The sequence below is a fragment of the Scomber japonicus genome, chromosome 9 (assembly GCF_027409825.1).
Source record: "Scomber japonicus isolate fScoJap1 chromosome 9, fScoJap1.pri, whole genome shotgun sequence".
NCBI classification, from domain to species: domain Eukaryota; kingdom Metazoa; phylum Chordata; class Actinopteri; order Scombriformes; family Scombridae; genus Scomber; species Scomber japonicus.
In genome coordinates, this window is record NC_070586.1 from 2,008,095 (window position 1) to 2,031,600 (window position 23,506).

General features: G+C 39.6%; 1 protein-coding gene across 1 annotated transcript in view; it reads left to right on the forward strand.

The window, feature by feature from the left end:
• Nucleotides 1-16,146, forward strand: part of LOC128364345 (NLR family CARD domain-containing protein 3-like) — a 203,815-nt gene extending 187,669 nt beyond the window's left edge. Inside the window, exon 9 of the mRNA XM_053324883.1 lies at nucleotides 16,090-16,146. Coding sequence (XP_053180858.1) covers nucleotides 16,090-16,102 — 13 coding nt within the window. The 3' untranslated portion in view covers nucleotides 16,103-16,146. The remainder of the gene's footprint in view (nucleotides 1-16,089) is intronic.
• Nucleotides 16,147-23,506: the final 7,360 nt, after the last annotated feature.

The window sequence follows — 23,506 nt, forward strand, 5'->3', positions numbered from 1 at the left end:
TTGAAAACTACCGTCACATGACTCTACAGCTGATGATGACGACACAAAATGATGAAGATTAGTTAAAGTCAGAAATCTTGATTTCCTGCTGAGTGAATTATTTAGTGTTTATTATTCAGGGAGCAGTGAATGAGTGAATTATTTAGTGTTTATTATTCAGGGAGCAGTGAATGAGTGAATTATTTAGTGTTTATTATTCAAGGAGCAGTGAATGAGTGAATTATTTAGTGTTTATTATTCAGGGAGCAGTGAATGAGTGAATTATTTAATGTTTATTATTCAGGGAGCAGTGAATGAGTGAATTATTTAGTGTTTATTATTCAGGGAGCAGTGAATGAGTGAATTATTTAGTGTTTGTTATTCAGGGAGCAGTGAATGAGTGAATTATTTAGTGTTTGTTATTCAGGGAGCAGTGAATGAGTGAATTATTTAGTGTTTATTATTCAGGGAGCAGTGAATGAGTGAATTATTTAGTGTTTATTATTCAGGGAGCAGTGAATGAGTGAATTATTTAGTGTTTATTATTCAGGGAGCAGTGAATGAGTGAATTATTTAGTGTTTATTATTCAGGGAGCAGTGAATGAGTGAATTATTTAGTGTTTATTATTCAGGGAGCAGTGAATGAGTGAATTATTCAGTGTTTATTATTCAGGGAGCAGTGAATGAGTGAATTATTTAGTGTTTATTATTCAGGGAGCAGTGAATGAGTGAATTATTTAGTGTTTATTATTCAGGGAGCAGTGAATGAGTGAATTATTTAGTGTTTATTATTCAGGGAGCAGTGAATGAGTGAATGAGTGAATAAAGGAGAGGTTTGGGACCCAGCCAGGATGTATGACAACAAACATAAACTGTGAATCATATATTATGGGATCATATATGGAACATATGAGGTCATCTAACTTAAAGTGAATATTAATAATATTGCAGATGAGAACACAAACATTTAAACTGTTTGTTAGAAATCAGATTGTCGCCATGGTTACTGAATTCACTCCAAAGTGAACCAGATGAAATGTGAATGAAGGTTTTTCTCAACATTGTAATTCAGTTTAAAGCTGTGATTAACTTCTGCTGCAGCTTCCACTTTTTACTGCAGACAGATGTTTGCTGTTATTCACTCACACATACATTTGAATGTCTTCATCACATCACGACTGTTTTAATACAATTTAAATGAATCAAACACTCAATGATTTAACTCTGTTCATTCAGAGCTGAAAGTCTGATGGTGCGTTCATGAAAACCTGAATGTTCTTAGATGTCTTTAAATGCAGCATCTTTAACTATGTGTTGTATTTTCAGACTTGAAACATCATACAACATTACGTGATGTATATTATGTTCACACACACACACACACACACACACACACACACACACACACACACACACGTGACTTTCAGGAAATGAATAAGCAACAGACAGGAAGTTGAAAGTTTTCAGTCAGACACCATTTCACATCAGAGCAGAAGCAGGAAAACAGTGTGAGGCAGGTGAGTGTTAACATCAGGACTGTAAATAATGATTACTGTCATTATTGATCAATCTGATGATTATTGATCACATTCATTGTTTAGTTGATTAAATGTGAAATGACAGAGTTTGAGGTGTTAAACGTTGTTTCCTGCTGTTGTTTTCCTGGTTCGTGTGCGTCCTGACAGCGAAGGGTGTGTGTCTCCAGTGTTACTGGTTTACCTCTCAGACTCCAGAAGATGAAGAAAGAGGAGGAAGAGGAGGACGGAGCAGAGTCTGTAATATCCAGCTGTCTGTCTATGAAGAGTGACTGGTCTAATGGTCAACTTCTCAACTTCAGTAATGAACCTGGACCCTCAGACACAAAGTAAGAGACTGTTTCTACTGTAAACTGACCTGAAGATGATTCAGTGAGACGCTTTCATGAAGGTTGTAGTGTAGATATGAAGGAAAGAAATAATGAATAAATAATAATAAATTAATATCATTTGATAATCTTCATTACAACAATATTTATTTTATAAAACTGAGTTTTTTATAATTCAGTCACTGATCCTTTTGGTCTTTGAGCATTGACTGTATTATTTCTTCATTTATATCTTTCATTTAGTGAAAGATGTTTGATTGCTGTTCAGAAATGTTTATTAGTTGCTTCAACCAATATTTAATACAGGTTAAGAAGCAGAGGACAGATTGTGTTGTTGGCTTTGTAGACAGGAACAAGTTAATGTGACAGTCCAGCAAAATCATTTGCAAAAACTCTTGAGTGAATTGATCCAGTTTGCAGCTGAAGATAAAATGTTTAAAACATGCAGAAGGAGATATAAACATAACTATTAATTATCTTTATTAAATCATGTTTCACACTGCATCTGAGCTTTATAAGAACTTATATGTATTTAATAATAATTGTTTCTACAGACAGAGAGCAGAGTCTGTAATATCCAGCTGTCTGTCTATGAAGAGTAACCAGTCTAAAGAACTTCCTCTATTCTTCAGTAATGAACCTGGACCCTCAGACACAAAGTAAGAGACGGTTTCTACTGTAAACTGAGCTGAAGATGATTCAGTGAGACGCTTTCATGAAGGTTGTAGTGTAGATATGAAGGAAAGAAATAATGAAGTAGCTTCCATTCAGCTGTAATCTCCAACAGATCTTCATGTTCATGTTAACCAGAGACAGGGCTGCTATTGCTGTTTGATTTTCCAGTCAATAAATGTAAAGTAGCAGCAGGTAACCCAGGGTGATATTTACTAAGGATTTACTAACAAGTCAAACTGTGTCTGTCCTTATTTACTAAAGGACTGCAGCAGCAGGTACAATGTTTGGTCTCATGTAATACAGACTATGTCTTAACGTGTTCCTGTTCAAAGACACTAAATATGGGAGGAGGTCATGTAAATGTATAGAAACAGCCTGCTGCAGCTGATTTATCACTGCAGACTGACCACTGCAGCAGAGGAAACTGAGTCTGATGTTTAACGTTTGGGAAAAGTCAAATGTGTCAAACTGTTGTATCACACTCACACAGAGGGAGAGAGGCTATAGCAGAAACAGAGAGAGAGAAACACTCATGAAAAGATGCATTATGAAGATATTTAGCAGAGCTCTCTGTTCAGCAGCACAACACAAAAGAGCAGCAGTCTGTTATTTTTCACTAGTGGACTTTTCTGTTCGGCTCAGTTTCCTCCTGCTTATTGTTCCTGACTTTTAATGGTTCAGAGTAGCTTTAAGGAGCCTGTGGAGTTTTCTTGTTAACAGACTAAAGTCATGTTCACATTGACTTACTTACCAAAACACATTGTGTGTCTCCTTGTGGTCTAACTAATGTGTTGAATCCACTTCCCTCCTCATCAAACATCTATTTTAAAATCCTGCATTGTTTACATCCATGTTTACTAGTTTACAGTCTTCTTCTTCTTCTCTGCCTTTGCTGGCACATTGTTGTCTAATTACTGTTGAACTCTTGTGATTGTAGTTTATTTTATTTTATTTCAAACTGAATGTGTTGAATCTCAGAGGCTGAAGACCAGAAACTGTGTAAGTGTGTAAATACTGACAGTCTGGACTGTTTATGTGGGGAAAGAGCTGCATGCAGCTTGTGAGCTGTCGGTTGGCCTCCACTAATGTCATGTGACCTAAAGAATGTGTTCATGTCCACAGAGAGAGAAAGAGGAGGGCTGTTTCTGTGGAGGAGCAGCTGTCCTGCTGTTCTTTGTGTCAGGACGTCCTGAAGGATCCAGTCTCTACCAGCTGTGGATACTGGTTCTGCAGACATTGCATCACCTCATACTGGGACCAGTCTGCTTCATCAGGAGTCTCCTCCTGTCCCCAGTGTGCAGAAAGATCCAGAACCAGACCTGGACTGCAGACAGACAGTCAGACCAGCACTGTACAAAGTAAGACTGAAGATCTGTCTGCTGATGTCATCATCTCTGAAAACAGGAATCTACCTCCTCTATCCTACTGAACATTAACAGTCACACTGATTTCTGTTTCATTCTACCTTTTTTCTTCTCTTTCAGCACAAAGTGGTCTGCAGGAGGTTTTAGATGAACATCAGATCAGTCTGAGCAGCACATGTGAATGTGTGACTCAAGGAACTGATGAAGCAGAAACTAAAACCTTCCTCATCAGCATCTTCACTGAGGTCCACATCACAGAGGGACAGAGTGAAGAGGTTAATACCCAACATGAGGTGAGGCAGCTTGAAAGAGCTTCCAAGATGAAGACCCTCCATGACGCTCCAATCAAGTGTCAGGACATCTTTAAAGTCTTACCTGACCAACAGGAAACTGAAGAGGTTAATACCCAACATGAGGTGAGGCAGCTTGAAACAGCGTCCAAGATGAAGACCCTCCATGACGCTCCAACCAAGGATCAGGACATCTGTGAAGTCTTACACAGAGTCAGAGTGGTTCTAATGAACGGCGTCGCTGGCGTTGGAAAAACCTTCTTAGTGCTGAAGTTCACTCTGGACTGGGCACAGCGCTCCGAAAACCAAGATATCAGTCTGCTGATTCTGTTCTCGTTCAGGTCGCTGAACTTGATCAAAGATGAGCAGTACAGTCTGCTCATGCTGATCCATGTTTTCTATCCAACATTACAGAAGCTCACAGCAAAGAAGCTCGCTGGCTGTAAAGTTTTGTTCATCTTTGACGGCCTGGATGAAAGCAGACTTTCACTGGATTTCAACAACAGTGAGGTCGTGTCTGATGTCACACAGAAGTCATCAGTCAGCGTGCTGCTGACAAACCTCATCAAGGGGAAGCTGCTTCCCTCGGCTCTCGTCTGGATAACTTCCCGACCTGCAGCAGCCAATCAGATCCCTCGTTCATGTGTTAGCAGGGTAACAGAAGTACGAGGCTTCACTGACCCCCAGAAGGAGGAGTACTTCAGGAGGAGATTCAGTGATGAAGAGCAGTCCAGCACAATCATCTCACACATCAAGACATCCAGGAGCCTCCACATCATGTGTCACATCCCAGTGTTCTGCTGGATCACTGCTACAGTTCTGGACCACATGTTGACTCCAGACCAGAGAGGAGAGCTGCCCAAGACCCTGACTGACATGTACTCACACTTCCTGCTGGTTCAGACAAAGAGGAAGAAGAACAAGTATAATGAGGGACATGAGACGAGTCTACAGGAGCTGACGAAGGCTGACAGGAACCTTCTTCTGAAGCTGGGGAGGCTGGCGTTTGAACAACTGGAGAAAGGAAACATCATGTTCTACCACGAAGACCTGGAGCAGTGTGGTCTTGATGTCACAGAGGCCTCGGTGTTATCAGGAGTTTGTACACAGATCTTCAAAAGAGAGAGTGTGATCTTCCAGAAACCAGTCTACAGCTTTGTTCATCTGAGCGTTCAGGAGTTTCTGGCTGCAGTCTACATGTACCACTGTTACACCAGCAGGAAGACAAAGTTAGTGGAGGACTTCCTGGGAAGAGACAGTTCCTCATCTCTGCATGGCTTCCTGAAGGCAGCCATGCAGAAATCTCTCAGAAGTAAAAATGGCCACCTGGACCTGTTTGTCCGCTTCCTTCATGGCCTCTCTCTGGAGTCCAACCAGAGTCTCTTAGGAGGCCTGCTGGGTCAGACAGACAACAGTCCAGAAACCATCCAGAGAGTCATCGACAACCTGAAGTGGATGAACAGTGATGATATCTCTCCTGACAGAAGCATCAACATCTTCCACTGTCTGATGGAGATGAACGACCGCTCAGTACATCAGGAGATCCAAGAGTTCCTGAAGTCAGAGAACAGATCAGGGAGACTCTCTGTGATCCACTGCTCAGCTCTGGCCTACATGCTGCAGATGTCAGAGGAGCCTCTGGATGAATTGGACCTGAAGAAGTACAACACATCATATGATGGACGACGGAGACTGATCCCAGCTGTGAGGAACTGCAGAAAGGCTCAGTAAGTCCAGATGTGATTAATATTATAAATCAGTGTAGATTAGTAGTTTAGTTCTTCAAATATAAATAATATAAATGTTTTATTATAGTTAAAATAGTGCTCTACTTGTTTATATCTGAAATAACATGTCAGTTATATTTAGTCTCAGATGTTGTTGAGCTGTTTAAATGTTGAGTTTAAATAATGTTGATGTTTATAGCTGTTAAGTTAATGAACAGTTATTCTATTTATTTCTAGTCATTATTGGATTTGACAGTGTTTTCTTCTTTCTCTTCCTTTGTGTGTTGGAGGATTCATTCAAACCTGGTGAAACACATGAAGGACTTTAGAGGTTGTGGTTGAGGTTTATTACAGCAGCATTTTAACACAACATATATCAGTATTTTACAGTTATCAGTGAAAGCAGTAAAGTTATTATTACATGATATATAATCAGACATACAGGTAATACCTGATTTTACACAGCAGGCTTTAAAATAAGATCTGAATCATCTTTGATTATTAGTTTCATTAGTGTTTGTGAACAGTCAGTAAATGTAGCTGCTTATGGATGTGAACCTGACAGCAGCAGGTAGCAAAGAGAGATGATCTTTCTCAACTGGAACTGTTCACTGAGCTGAACTGAGTCTAAATATCCTGCAGTCACATTAAACATAGTGGACAGTAAAAGTGGTTTTCTAATCAAGATGTCCTCATGTTAACTTAGTGGAGACAGACATGGGATCAGATCACACACACACACTGTGCACATTATGGAAGCCTCAATGTAACTCCATGTTCTCTCCTTCATCTGCAAGATTAAAGCTAAACAAAGATTAAAGTGTACAGGTCTGAGAGAGAGTGATGAGAATGATTGTTTCATTCAAGCACAGTGAGACAGCATCAGCTGAACTGGGAGTGTTCTGGTAGCTTACTGGTTAAGATGCTTCCAGTATAACTGCAGCTTCCACTGATCTCTCTCCTCTTGTTTCCTGTTTATCTCTCAACTGTTTTATATTAAAGGAATAAACTCATAATAATAATTTCATTCATTCATTTCATGTCATTACAGACTTACTGACTGTGGACTCTCAGACACTGACTGTAAAGTTGTGACCTCAGCTGTGAAGTCCAACCCTCATCTGACAGAGCTGCACCTGAGTCTCTACAGACTGTCTGATTCATCAGAGAAGCTTCTGTCTGCTGTACAGGAGAGTCCAAACTGTAAACTGAAGACTCTGAGGCGAGTTCACTGACTGTAACTTTGGTAGATTGTTTTCTTTTGATTTAATTCACATCCTTCACTGTTTGTTTCATAATTTTCAGGATTATCTTGAATAATAATAATAATCTAAGAGATGAAACTAAATAATGAGCATGACAGGTTTCTTTATTGCACACTAAGAATAATAAACATGTCAATCATAAGCCGATATAATAAAACCAGAGCTCCATTAGCAGCAGCGATGCTAACGGGCATGATGAGTTGAACCAATGTGAACTTGTCCAGTCTGCCCTGTTGCATGATGGGCCATAGCCAGCAATGCTAGAGATCAGGACTAACTTGTACTTATTAAACTAGGCAGTAACATACAATGATGATTGAAGTCAGAGATGATTGGAAGCTCCAAGGAGCTCAGCAGTGAGCAGAGATTAGAGAGCAGCTAAAGAATGGTAAGACTAAACATGAAGCACCAACCACCAGTTATATGCAGAGCTTACCATAGCTGTTAGCTTTACACACCTTTCATCTGTTATTTATTGAAGAGCTTGAAGAGGAGCTGATAATTACCTCACATGTCTGCTGAGTACATTACATCATTAATAAATAACCTGAGTCTGAAGATCAACGTGCTCCTTCATTTGATATATCTGTAGACCTTGTTAAAGGATGAATAAAAGAGGTCAATGAATTCATCTTCAGAAGAAAGGGGCTTCTAAAATCATATTGTAAATATGATAGAATAACTACACAGTCAGCCTGTAGATCACATCACCTGTCATCTACATCATGTTGTCATAGTCATAATGACAGCGACGCTAAATAAAATAACGTAATCACTGAAATGACAGCAGAATACATGCAACTCAACATTTGACTTTTACTCTGAAGTGCTGCTGGTGTTGTAGCCAGCGATGGTGAAGCTGCTGATGCTACATGTCACACTGATGAAGAGGAAGTCCTTACTGAGGAAGATGAAGTTCTTACTGATGAAGATGAAGTCCTTACTGATGAAGATGAAGTCCTTACTGATGAAGATGAAGTCCTTACTGATGAAGATGAAGCCCTTACTGATGACGATGAAATCCTCAATGATGAAGATGTTCTGAATGAATGAAAGGAAACTAAAGTGAAAGACGAAGCATGAAAATAAGTGTTTCCTGTCTAGAATCATCAGTATCAGAGGAGCATGGTCAGCTCTGTACAAATGTTGGAAATCAAATAAAACCAACAGTGAATTTTACTATTTAGCCTAGCAGCTACGTACATGCAGCGCTAGCTAGGAAGCTTACTGCTGAATCACTGGAACCCAAATACAAAGTTAAATGCTGCATAGAAACAACCTTCAAAGTGACTTTATGAAAAGCTCTTGTGATAGATGTTACCTGTGAGCAAAGAAAGATGCTTACTTACTTACTGGAAATCTTTACAGTGGCCATGTTTCATGAACATTGTTTGATGAAGAAACAAAACAGAGCAAGGAAGCATCTTCTCTCAGAGAAGATCTTTGGCTGGACACAGACTGCGGCTCACTGAACCAGGCACCTGAATCAATGTTAATTAGGACAGCTGATCTCATCTGTGTGTGACTTGACTTTTGGACAAAGGCTAGGTAAAACTATTGCTGCTTGAAAAGAGGAAGTTAAAGTGATGCAGACAGCAACGCAGCTACAATATCTAGATAGAAATCCAAGTACTAGGCTACTAATATTTGCACACACATGTTCCCACAGCAGCAGAGAGCAGTCACGCTGACTGAACACTGCTTCAATGAACAGGCTACAATTGATAAACATGCAGTGAGTACAACAGCAGACTGTGCTGGTTGACAAAGCCTGATACTTGACATTTCTCCCAAGAGTCAACTACTTGAATCTGAATCATCCTGATATGCAGCAGCTCTGTAAGCACTGAGCAGAGAGGGAGAAACATTTAAAAAGACAGCTGCAATATGATAGGCTGACAAAGAAGGTGTGTCAGGGTGCTATTGGTTAGATTTGAGCAGGTGATGTGAACAGCTGACGTCTTAATTGATGCCCCAGAAATGACAGAAAGGAAATGATGAGCTGTGAGAAAGATCAGAATGACTGAGGGATGAGAGGGATATCAAACTATAGATGTGAGCTTGTAAAAAAGATGCTCTTCCTGTCTGAACTTTCTCTGAGCTTCATTTTTACATTTAAGGAATAAAATGCATCAGAAAAAATAGATTCTATAAAAAGATGATGAGAAGAACAAATGTTCATCAAAATAATGAGCATCAAACTGTTTGATCATCAAATGCATGTAAATAATGCAAGTAAATAAAAAGTTTCCTCTTTCATGATAACATATGTTGGAATATTTGTGTCATTACAGACTTTCTGATCGTGGACTCTCAGAGACTCACTGTGAAGTTTTGGCCTCAGCTGTGAAGTACCACTCCTCCCATCTGACACATCTGGACCTGAGTGGAAGCACACAGTCTGATTCATCAGTGAAGCGTCTGTCTGCTGGACTGGAGAGTCCAAACTGTAGACTGAAGACTCTGAGGTGAGTTCACTGACTGTAGCTTTGGTAGATTTATTTCTTTTTATTAAATTTAAATCCTTCAGTGAAGTTTCAAATGTTTGGTTCATAATTTTCAGGATTTGCTGAACACAAATGTTTTCAGGAATTTAAAATCCACAGTCTTGTTGTGAGTAAAAATGACTTCCAGAGTGTAAACTAATATGAGGCTTCAGCAGTCTGAGTTCCACATATCAAGTAAGTATGTTTGTGTTTCTTCAGTGTTTCCTTGCTGAGCTGCAGTGCAGGGATCCAAACTCAAAGAGGGAATTTAGTTCTAAATATTCTGTTTCAAACTCATCAAGTTTACTTGATGAAGGAGAAATATTTCTTTATTATTATTAAATGTTTTAATGAATAATGTCTGATCATTGATATTGATGCTTCACAACACACACACAGACACACACTCTAACACACACCAACACACACACTCTAACACACACACACACAGACACACATACTCTAACACACACACAGACACACAAACACACATACACAGACACACAAACACACATACATAGACACACACACACATACATAGACACACACACACACACACACACACACACACACACACAGTAACACACACACATGCACAGTAACACACACACACATGTTCTAAACTTCTACATTTAAATCTTCTTAAGCTCTGAACAGATTATGAAACATTTCATAATTTCAAACATGAACTTTGTTTCTAAACTGACTTCATTTATTCTTTATTCAGATTGGAGCGCTGCAGTTTGTCAGAGATCAGCTGTGATTATCTGGCCTCAGCTCTGAAGGACAACCCCTCCCATCTCAGAGAGCTGGATCTGAGAGGAAACAAGCTGAAGGATTCAGGAGTGAAGCAGCTGTGTGGTTTTGTGGAGAGTCCAGACTGCAAACTGGAGACTCTGAGGTCAGTTCACTGACTGTCTGTTACTATTGTTGATCTTAATGTTTAACATCTGAACCTAATTTATATTCATACGTAACTTACATCATAAAGTTCACTTTATTTTTAATATTTATTTATTTTTAGTAATATACAAAGTTGTTTATTTTATTTAGGTTTACAAATGACAGTATGCAATTTAACATAGCAGCCCCCCCCCCCCAAATATATACAAAGTTTAGTGTGTAGTATAGAAGCTTTGCCCGATAGAAGCTTTGCCCTATAGAAGCTTTGCCCGATTACCTAACTTTGGTAATCTTAAAGTATGAGACGGAGAACAGAAGTCGTTGAACAGCCAACTGGGATCTTTATTGCAGATACTCAGCAACAATACAAACAGCAACGATAGACCAACGAATGGCAAAACAGCCCCGAGGCACGCCCTTACAGACCCTTTATACCATTGATTGCGTGTGGTGTCGTGCGTCATTGTGTGCGTGCACCAGGTCAAGTTGACCTGCCATGTTTTTAAAGGAAGTATAGAAAATGTTCAGTTAGTTGTGAGAGTGAGTAGTAGAAATGAATGTTTCTAATTGTTGGTAAAGAGTCACATCTGTAAACAGAAGATCCTCTCAACTAATATCTGTGTGAAACTGATCAAGTTTACTTGATGAAGCAGAAATATTTCTTTATTATATTCTTTAATGTGTTTTAATGAATAATGTCTGATCATTGATATTGATCCTTCACAACACACACACAGACATACACACACACACACACACACACACATACACACACACACACACCGTAACACACACACACACACACACACACACACACACTGTAACACACACACACACACACTGTAACACATACACACACACACACACAGTAACACACACACACACACACACACACACACACACACACACACACACTGTAACACGCATACACACACATACACACGCACACACACTCACATATACACACACATACACATTTTCTAAACTTCTACATTTAAATCTTATTCAGCTCTGAACAGATTATGAAACATTTCATCATTTCAAACATGAACTTTGTTTCTAAACTGACTTCATTTATTCTTTATTCAGATTGTGTTGGTGCGGTTTGTCAGAGATCAGCTGTGATTATCTGGCCTCAGCTCTGAAGGACAACCCCTCCCATCTGAGAGAGCTGGATCTGGGTGACAACGACCTGCAGGATTCAGGAGTGAAGCAGCTGTGTGGTTTTGTGGAGAGTCCAGACTGCAAACTGGAGGCTCTGCTGTAAGTTCACTGACTGTCTGTTACTATTGTTGATCTTAATGTTTAACATCTGAACCTAATTTATGTTCATACATAACTTACATCATGAAGTTCACTTTAATTTTAATATTTATATATTTTTATTAATATGCAAAGTTTTTTTTAAATTTAGGTTTATTTAACATAGGTCCAGAAGAGGACAACCCCCCACCCCCCCCCCCCCCCCGGCCTCCCCCAAATATATACAAAGTTTAGTGTGTAGTTCTAAAGATGAGTGATTGTTAAAGGAAGTGTAGAAAATGTTCACTGTTAGTTGTTAAATGAATGTTTCTAATTGTTGGTAAAGAGTCACATCTGTAAACAGAAGATCCTCTCAACTAATATCTGTTTGAAACTGATCAAGTTTACTTGATGAAGGAGAAATATGTCTTTATTATATTCTTTAATGTGTTTTAATCAATAATGTCTGATCATTGATATTGATCCTTCAGACACACACACACTCACATACACACTGTAACACACACACACATTGTAGCACTCATACACACACACGCACAGACACACACATACACACCCACACACACACACACACATACATACATACACGCACACACACACACACACACACACACACAGACACTTACACACACACATTTTCTAAACTTCTACATTTAAATCTTATTCAGCTCTGAACAGATTATGAAACATTTCATTATTTCAAACATGAACGTTGTTTCTAAACTGACTTCATTTATTCTTTCTTCAGATTGGAGCGCTGCAGTTTGTCAGAGATCAGCTGTGATTATCTGGCCTCAGCTCTGAAGGACAACCCCTCCCATCTGAGAGAGCTGAATATGAGCCTCAACGACCTGAAGGATTCAGGAGTGAAGCAGCTGTGTGGTTTTGTGGAGAGTCCAGACTGCAAACTGGAGACTCTGAGGTCAGTTCACTGACTGTCTGTTACTATTGTTGATCTTAATGTTTAACATCTGAACCTAATTTATGTTCATACATAACATACATTACATCATGAGGTTCACTTTATTTTAAATATTTATTTATTTTTATGAATATACAAAGTTTTTATTTATTTTACAAATGACAGTATACAATTTAACATAGGTCCAGAAGAGGACAGCAGCCCCCACCCCCCCCCGGCCTCCCCCAAATATATACAAAGTTTAGTGAGTAGTTATAAAGATGAGTGATTGTTAAAGGAAGTGTAGAAAATGTTCACTGTTAGTTGTTAAATGAATGTTTCTAATTGTTGGTAAAGAGTCACATCTGTAAACAGAAGATCCTCTCAACTAATATCTGTGTGAAACTGATCAAGTTTACTTGATGAAGGAGAAATATTTCTTTATTATATTCTTTAATGTGTTTTAATCAATAATGTCTGATCATTGATATTGATCCTTCACAACACACACACACACACACACACACACACACACACACACACACACACACACACACACACACACACTGTAACACACACACTCACACACACTGTAACACACACACACAGTAACACACACACACACACACACACACTGTAACACATACACACACACTGTAACACATACACACACACATACACACACATTCATACATATACACACATACACACACTCATGCACACGCACAAACACACATATACACACACAAACTCTAACACACACATACATACACACACACACACAAACACACATAGACACACACACAGACACACAAACAGACACGCACACACACACACACATTCATACACACACACACACACACACACACACAGACAAACACACACATATACACACACGCTGACACACACATACACACACACACACACACACACACACACACACACACACATTTTCTAAACTTCTACATTTAAATCTTCTTCAGCTCTGAACAGATTATGATACATTTCATCATTTCAAACATGAACTTTGTTTCTAAACTGACTTCATTTGTTCTTTATTCAGATTGTGTTGGTGCGGTTTGTCAGAGATCAGCTGTGATTATCTGGCCTCAGCTCTGAAGGACAACCCCTCCCATCTCAGAGAGCTGGATCTGAGAGGAAACAAGCTGAAGGATTCAGGAGTGAAGCAGCTGTGTGGTTTTGTGGAGAGACCAGACTGCAAACTGGAGACTCTGGAGTGAGTTCACTGACTGTCTGTTACTATTGTTGATCTTAATGTTTAACATCTGAACCTAATTTATGTTCATACATAACTTACATCATCAACTTCACTTTATTTTAAATATTTATTTATTTTTATGAATATACAAAGTTTGTTTATTTTATTTACGTTTACAAATGACAGTATACAATTTAACATAGGTCCAGAAGAGGACAACCCCCCCCCCCCCGGCCTCCCCCAAATATATACAAAGTTTAGTGTGTAGTTATAAAGATGAGTGATTATTAAAGGAAGTGTAGAAAATGTTCACTGTTAGTTGTTAAATGAATGTTTCTAATTGTTGGTAAAGAGTCACATCTGTAAACAGAAGATCCTCTCAACTAATATCTGTTTGAAACTGATCAAGTTTACTTGATGAAGGAGAAATACTTCTTTATTATATTCTTTAATGTGTTTTAATGAATAATGTCTGATCATTGATATTGATCCTTCACAACACACATACACACACACACACATGCTCAGACACACAGACACAGTCACACACACACATACACACACACACATATACACACAGACACACACACATATACACACACACACTCTAACACACACCCACACACGCATAGACACACATACACACACACAGACACACACGCACACACATAGACACACATACACGCACACACACACACACTCACATACACAGACACACACATATACACACGCACAGACACACACACACGCGAACACACACGCACAGACACGCGCACACACGCACAGACACACATACACGCACAGACACACATACACACACACACTCACACACACACACACACATTTTCTAAACTTCTACATTTAAATCTTCTTCAGCTATGGGCAGATTATGAAACATTTCATCATTTCAAACATGAACTTTGTTTCTAAACTGACTTCATTTATTCTTTATTCAGATTGTATCGATGCAGTTTGTCAAAGATCAGCTGTGATTATCTGGCCTCAGCTCTGAAGGACAACCCCTCCCATCTGAGTTGGCTGGATCTGAGTGGAAACAGCCTGAAGGAATCAGACGTGAAGCAGTTGATTGATCTTCAGCAGAGTCCAGACTGCACACTGGAGGATCTGGAGTGAGTAGAGTTGGAGTCAGTCTGTGCTGGTTTCAGCAGTTTAGTATTAAACACAGTCAGTATCAAAGCAAAGATCCAGTATTTCCTGGTGAAGCTCCAACCTTCTCAGTGCTGCTTTCCTCAGTGAAGCTGTGAGAGGAGAATGGTGACAGGCTTCAGGATTGGACAAAAAGACAGAGAGAGAGAGAACAGTCAGCCAATCAGATGAGCCAGAAGCTTGTTGTGATCATGTGTTTGAGTCGATGTGAAGACGACTGTTGTTGTTGTGTTGATGTCTGCAGGAAATAAAGCTGGATTACAGCTGACAGCTTTACAAGATGTATAGAGACGATGATCCTCATCATCAAATCTGATCTCAAAGTGTTTGTTCTCTCATTTCAACACTAAACTATTGATCAGTTCATCTTTGTCAGAGCTCTAAGATCAGTCTGACTGCAGCCTGCAAATCACTGGCTCTGATTTCACACAAGCATCATTACGTTTAGTAACCATGTGGTCTTTATACAGACCAGAACCTCTGCTGAAGTCCAGGAATCACAGCAGCTGTTTATCTGAGAGCTCTGACTGATTGTCATGTGATGATTTAACAGCAGGAAACATCTTCAAATCCCACAGAGACTCTGTAGCTTTAAACTTTGATAAGAGTTGACATGTATCAGCAGTAAATCCATCAGTAAACTGATGAGTGAATGTCTCTGTTTCTGCAGTAATGATGTGTTCATGACTCTCAGCACTTTATTTCCTCTGTGTACTTGAGTGAAATCTGCAGAGGAAACACACTTGATAGTAAAAGTGTGTGCAGGTGTGTGAGCTCGGAGCTCAGTGTGTTCACTCCAACACGTTAACATGAGAGCTGAAAGGAAGCAAGCTACGCTGCACAGCTGTTCCACTTCTGGTCTGAACAGGACTGAAGTCCCTGCTGCTCTTTATACTGGATGTGCTGCATCACTGACAGACAGCTGATCAAGTGAGTCTCACTAAACACTCATTTATCTCCTCTGTTCTTTCTTCTTCTCTCATCAGCTGGAAGTATTGATCTCTGTCAGAGTGAGAGTGAACATCCAGGAGTGTTGAGAGGGGATCAGCTGGATCCCGATGATCCATCTGGAGTCTGGATCTGGATTTTGTTGTCTTCACTTAAGTCTCTTAACTGACTCCAAACTGAACAGTTATCTCTGGATTTAGCTGAAGATAAAAACAGGTGTTTATCAAGCGTCTCAGAATCACACTGAGAGTTAACGAGGACTAAAACTAATGAATGAAGCAGAAGAGAATTGACTGTGACTTTCAGCAGGAGAAGGATTACTGCTGGGAGAGAGTGAGACGTGGCTGGTTTACCACAGTCAGAGCAGCAGAGTAGAAATAATGATGACGTGTTGTAGTTTTCTCACAGTCTCAGCTGGAAATATTAAACAGTGGTCATTTGGTATATTATGTGTATAGACAGGTAACCAGGCAGGTAACTTACCAAGGTTATGGGACTAAACTATGTGTGTAAATATTAAATGTAGAAAGCTTTTATATGCAGAAATATGATTTTAAAATGAACAGTTTATATCTCATAATGATATTTAACAAGTTATTTACATGAAGCTGTAAGTAAACACTGCTCAGCCAATCAGCTGTCTTTAACAATAACTATATAATTTAAACTTATAGGTGAGATCATGTGATCCAGCCCTATCCAATCACATCCTTTCCATCTAGTTTTCTACATTAGTGCAGCATCTTGCATGTATTGTACAACAGTGCACACAGCGATAATGATGCAAACAGACACAACTTGATTAAAAACATGAAATGTATCTTCTCCACTGTCCAACTCATCTCCAGCTGAACCTCCTGTTGACTTATGTGTCCTTACAGCTCTTTGAAATCTATCTGTGCCATCAGCAGTTTAAACACATCAATCATTCAATAAATAAAGCCTCCATTAGTTTTTCTCTAACTTCACACTGAGTGGAGGGAAATGAATTAGTGCTGATTATCAGCACAGATAAATATGGAGCCTGGTCTTTGCTGTCAGGGCTCTGGATCAACCTGTTTGATAAGTCTTTATCTTCCTTTAAATCACTTCTTCTAACTTATTTTATCCACTGATCTACCACTTATTTACTTTTATATGCTGTACATATTACATTTTTAATCTTCAGTGTGTTTTACTGGTTTATTTCCTTGCTGTATTTTTATTAGTTTACTTTTTAGTCCAATTTAAGTCTTTCGTATTTCAATATTCTAAACAATATAACTTTTGATAAAATCCATCACATTGAAATTCAGTATATTTGTGGTTGTTGTTGTGAGAGCTACAAATGGTCAATATTGTCAGGTTGGAAATGTTATTTAATGTGTTTTAGTGAATAAAGCCAGATGAACATATATTCTTGTTATTATGGGTTTAATCTTTATGTTGTAGAGTGTAGTTCTTCTGTTCCGCCAGCAGGGGGAGGATCCACCAAAACAAGCTAGTTCGTCTCCTCAGACAGAGAACAGCCTGCTGAATGAACACTAACGTCTCCTGTCTCTGCTTTTCTTCTATAAAACAGGTTAGTCATGTGTGTCAACGTGTCACAACTTATCACTAAAGACATTTTAAATCTCTCTGATGTGTTTCAGACCGAGTTTAAGCTAGAAAACTGTTAGAAACGTTTTGAATTGAAATGGAGCTTCGCAGAGTTTAGCTAGCTCCCGTCATTAACCCTTGTGTCGTCCTCCCGGGTCAAATTGACCCCGTCTTGTTCTTCTTTCCTCCCTTCCTTCCTTCCTTCCTTCCTTCCTCCCTCCTTTCCTTCCTTCCTTCCTTCCTTCTTTCCCCCCTCCCTCCTTCCTTCCTCCCTCCCTCCTTTCCTTCCTTCTTCCTCCTTTCCTTTCCTTTCCCTCCTTCCTCCCTCCTTTCCATCCTTCTTCCTTCTTTCCTTTCCTCCCTTTCTCCCTCCCTCCCTCCCTTCCTTCCTCCCTCCTTTCATTTCCCTCCTTCCTCCCTCCTTTCCTTCCTTCTTCCTTCTTTGCTTTCCTGTCCTCCCCCCTTTCTTCCTTCTTACTTCCTTCCTTCCTCCCTCCTTTCCTTCCTTCTTCCCTCCCTCCTTTCCTTCCTTCTTCCTTCTGTCCTTTCCTCCCTTCCCTTTCCTCCCTCGACTGGAGGACAACAGGAGGATTAAACAGTTAGTAGCTGCTCATTCAGATGAATGAACTATGTTAGTGTGATTTAATATTCTTCATAATGTAAATGACCAAATGTGTTTCTATAATGTGTTCTTGTGTTATGAAGTGTGTGCATGTGATTGAAGGTCAGGACCAGCAGAGGGCTCCAGTGTTGTTGGTATCAGGCAGAGGAGTCAAACTCATTTTCATTCAGGGGCCACATGCAGACCAATTTGATCTGATGTGGGCCGGATCATTAAAAAGATGGAGGGAAAGAAGAAAGGAAATAAGAAGGGAAGGACGGAAAGAGAGGCAAAAGGAAGGAGGGAACCCTTTCTTCCCTCCTTCCTTTTGCCTCAGAGAGAAGACAGACTCAGACAGAAAGAAGAAAGGGAAGAAGGACAGATGGGAGGAAGAAAGACAGATGGGAGGAAGGACAGAAGGAAGAAAGGGAGGATAAAAGGAAGTAGGACGGACAGAAGGAAGAAAGGGAAGAAGGACAGAAGGAAGAAAGGGAGGAAGGACAGATGGAAGGAAGGAAGGAAGGAAGAAAGAAAGGATAAAAGGAAGTAGGAAGGACAGATGGAAGGAAGAAAGGGAGGATAAAAGGAAGTAGGAAGGACAGATGGAAGGAATGACAGAAGGAAGGACAGATGGAAGGAAGGAAAAGAAGACTGGAAGGAAAGTGGGCCGGATTGCACCCCTTGGCGGGCCGGTTCTGGCCCACGGGCCTCATGTTTGACACCCCTGGTATGAGGGAATGATGAAGAGCAGCATGCAGAGTATGTAGAGCTCAGCTATGAGAGACAGAACCTGTCCATGTTATCATGTGTCTCTGATAGTTTCAGCAATAAACACAACTCTACTGAAGGTAAAGTCTCTGCCTCTCATCATTGATATCACACAATATCACACTTTATATTTAGTAAAGTCTTTTATTTGTGCAGTTAAACAGAAAATAAGATTAATATAGTGTTAAAGTTACTGGTAAAGTATATTTTGGAAGCTGGTTACAAACAATGTGTTTTAGTTCATAAAGACTTTACAGTAATATTTGGTAAGTGAACTATTACTGGTAGATGTAACAGCAGAGCTTTGATTGTTGCTGAAATATTGGATCATTTGAACATTTATTGAAATGAAAGCATGTGAGAAGTTTAGAGGGAAGAATCAGTATTTGGTGGAGCTGTTAACAACTCATAGACATCTGAAATGTGAGCCGACTACACACTGCTGACTGGTTTCATCTTTAACTATGTGTTGGATTTTAAAATCTTGTTATATTAAAGCTCTGAGATCTACTGACTCAGGTCAGATAGTTGAGCCCAGAGTTCAAACTAAACATGGTGAAGCAGCTTTTAGCTGTTATGCTGCACACAACTGGAACAAACTACCAGCAGAACTGAAATCAGCCCCAACTGTGAACACTTTTAAATCCAGGTTAAAAACTTTTCTCTTCTCCTGTGCTTACGATTGAGCTTTTTTAAAGCACTTTACATTTTAATCTTTCATTTGCACTCTATGTCCTTTTAATGATTTTAAAGCTAATTTATTATTTTATGCTGCAATCATTTTATTTATGTCTTTCTATTTTTCTGTACTTTGTTTTTATTATGGGGGGGTGGGGTGGGGGGTTCATTGTATGTTTTAAGTTTCTCAAATTACATGTTTTTCTGTTTTATGTAAAGCACATTGAGTTGCCATTGTGTATGAAATGCGCTATATAAATAAAACTGCCTTGCCTTGCCTTGCCTTAAAGTACTAGTACCTCTAACTGTACTACAGTAAACTACAAGTACCTCTAACTGTACTACAGTAAACTACAAGTACCTCAAACTGTACTACAGTAAAGTACTAGTACCTCTAACTGTACCACAGTAAAGTACAAGTACCTCTAACTGTACTACTGTAAAGTACTAGTATGTCAAACTGTGCTACGGTAAAGTACTAGTACCTCAAACTGTACTACAGTAAAGTACTAGTACCTCAAACTGTACTACAGTAAAGTACTAGTACCTCAAACTGTACTACGGTAAAGTACTAGTACCTCAAACTGTACTACAGTAAAGTACAAGTACCTCTAACTGTACTACAGTAAAGTACTAGTACCTCTAACTGTACTACAGTAAAGTACTAGTACAGTTTGGATAATCTTTGGTTTTTATTCATCATTAATTATCATCACTCAGGTGTCTCGTGTTATTTGGACTGAAACTTTAAACAGTAAAATGTTTCTACTGATCTATAAAAACATATTTATCTCTTTTACTCCTCACTTTATTGTAAACTCAGGACTTTTGTCCATGTCGGGATCCTGTAGGAATGATGGCTCTTTATTTTCCAGTGATCTGATTGGCCGGTGGTCTGGAGCAGGTTGACTGTTCAGCATCAGTTGCCGTGGTGATTTATCCGGTTTAAAAGTGACTCCAGTAAACCTGAGTTAATCCCAAACAGAGCCGGTTAATTTAATCCAGACTGCTGAAGACTCACAGAGTTTACGTCTGGTTCTTCATCACAGCGCTGTAAACACATCAGGAACGACACTTTACTCTTCTTCATGTGTAAAGAACAACGCAGTAACATAAAGTGTAGTATAAAGTACACAGTGACAATACTCCCATAGGATATTACATCACAAGAGAACAGGAGCTGTGTCTGAAATCACTCCGTATTTACTACACAGTGCTCTACATTTACCTTCCACCATTTTATGTGAGTGTTGAATGACTGTGTAAAAATCTCCACTAAACACTCATCACCTGCTTTATTAGGTACACCTGTTCAACTGCTCCTTAACTCAAATATCTAACCAGCCAATCACACGGCAGCAACTCAGCTCATTTATTCATGTAGACGTGGTGAAGACGAGCTGCTGAAGTTCAAACTGAGCATCAGAACGAAGAAGAACGTTGGTTTAAGAGACTGTGAACGTGATCTAGAACCATCTCAGGGTTTACAGAGGACGCTCCCAAAAAGAGGAAAATGCCTTGTTGATGCCAGAGGTCAGAGGTCAGACTGGTTGGAGATGATAGAAAGGAAACAGTCCCTCAAATAACTCCTCATTACAACCGAGGTCTGCAGAAGACCGTCTCTGAAGGCTCAACATGTGGAAGCTTGAAGCAGACGGGATCCAGCAGCAGGAGACCAGACCGGGTTCCTCTCAGCTCAGAACAGGAAACTGAAGATCACCAAAACTGGACGATAGAAGACTGGAAGAACATCGGCGGGTCTGATGAGTCTCTGCTGCCACATTCAGACGGTCGGGTCAGAACATGAAGCATGGATCCATCCTGCCTGGTATCAGCTGGTTAGGCTGCTGCTGGGGGGGGGGTCATGGTGTGTGTGTGTGTGTGTGTGTGTGTGTGTGTGGGGGGGGGGGTTCCTGGCACATTTTGGACCCTTTAGTACCACCTGAGCATCATTTAAAGACCACCGCCCACCTGAGTGCTGCTGCTGACCATGTCCGTCCCTTTAAGACCACAGTGGACCATCTTCTAACGCTCCATGTCCCAAAGCTCAGACCCTCTCAGACCGGTTTCTGGAACATGACGATGAGTTCACTGGACTCAAAGATCTCAGTCTAACAGAGCAGCTTTGGGATGAGGTGGAACAGAAGATTGTCATCATGGCTCTGCAGCAGCTGTGTGATGTCATCATGTTAATATGAACCAACATGTGTGAGGAATGTTTCAGCACCTTGTTGAATCTCTGCCACCAACAATGAAAGGGGGTCCAACCCGGTACCAGCAAGGTGAACCGTATAAAGTGTCTGGTGAGTATTTTGTCCTCAAATATTCCACCATGGAACCAAAAAAGTAGAGTCCACATTTTAAAGACGTGAAAACTACCGTCACATGACTCTACAGCTGATGATGACGACACAAAATGATGAAGATTAGTTAGAGTCAGAAATCTTGATTTGCTGCTGAGTGAATTATTTAGTGTTTATTATTCAGGGAGCAGTGAATGAGTGAATTATTTAGTGTTTATTATTCAGGGAGCAGTGAATGAGTGAATTATTTAGTGTTTATTATTCAGGGAGCAGTGAATGAGTGAATTATTTAGTGTTTATTATTCAGGGAGCAGTGAATGAGTGAATTATTTAGTGTTTATTATTAAGGGAGCAGTGAATGAGTGAATTATTTAGTGTTTATTATTCAGGGAGCAGTGATTGAGTGAATTAGTTAGTGTTTATTATTCAGGGAGCAGTGAATGAGTGAATTAGTTAGTGTTTATTATTCAGGGAGCAGTGAATGAGTGAATGAGTGAATAAAGGAGAGGTTTGGGACCCAGCCAGGATGTATGACAACAAACATAAACTGTGAATCATATATTATGGGATCATATATGGAACATATGAGGTCATCTAACTTAAAGTGAATATAAATAATATTGCAGATGAGAACACAAACATTTAAACTGTTTGTGAGAAATCAGATTGTCGCCATGGTTACTGAATTCACTCCAAAGTGAACCAGATGAAATGTGAATGAAGGTTTTTCTCAACATTGTAATTCAGTTTAAAGCTGTGATTAACTTCTGCTGCAGCTTCCACTTTTTACTGCAGACAGATGTTTGCTGTTATTCACTCACACATACATTTGAATGTCTTCATCACATCACGACTGTTTTAATACAATTTAAATGAATCAAACACTCAATGATTTAACTCTGTTCATTCAGAGCTGAAAGTCTGATGGTGCGTTCATGAAAATCTGAATGTTCTTAGACGTCTTTAAATGCACCATCTGCTCAACATTTCTCATATTTATTATATTTATAAGCAGGATGTTGACACACACACACACTTGACTTCCAGTAAAGAAGGGGCAGGACTGAACTGGGAGGAACTCCGAAATTTAAAGTATTCAGTCAGACGCCATTTTACAGTCATAAGAGCAGAAGCAGGAAAACAGTGTGAGGCAGGTGAGTGTTAATATCAGGACTGTAAATAATGATTACTGTCATTATTGATCAGTTAAGAAGCACACACATGTTTATCGGAAGTGTGTTTGTTGGATTTAAACCAGAGTCAAAGTTTCTCTTTGTGATGACTAAACACGTGTTTATCTGAACTATATCAAGTCTTTTGGGGGAGAGCTCACATTTTTCCGCGGGGTTGACATCGACTGTAAGATCAGCAACTAATATGTTGAAGCATTATATTCTATAGTTTATCGGCACAGACACAGAGAGGGCTCCAGCTTCCTGTGTGACAGCAACTCTAACGTAGGACCGTCCTCGGGAGCGCGCGCAGCCTGTAAAACTGAAAAGCGCATTTCTATACCTTTACCTCTGC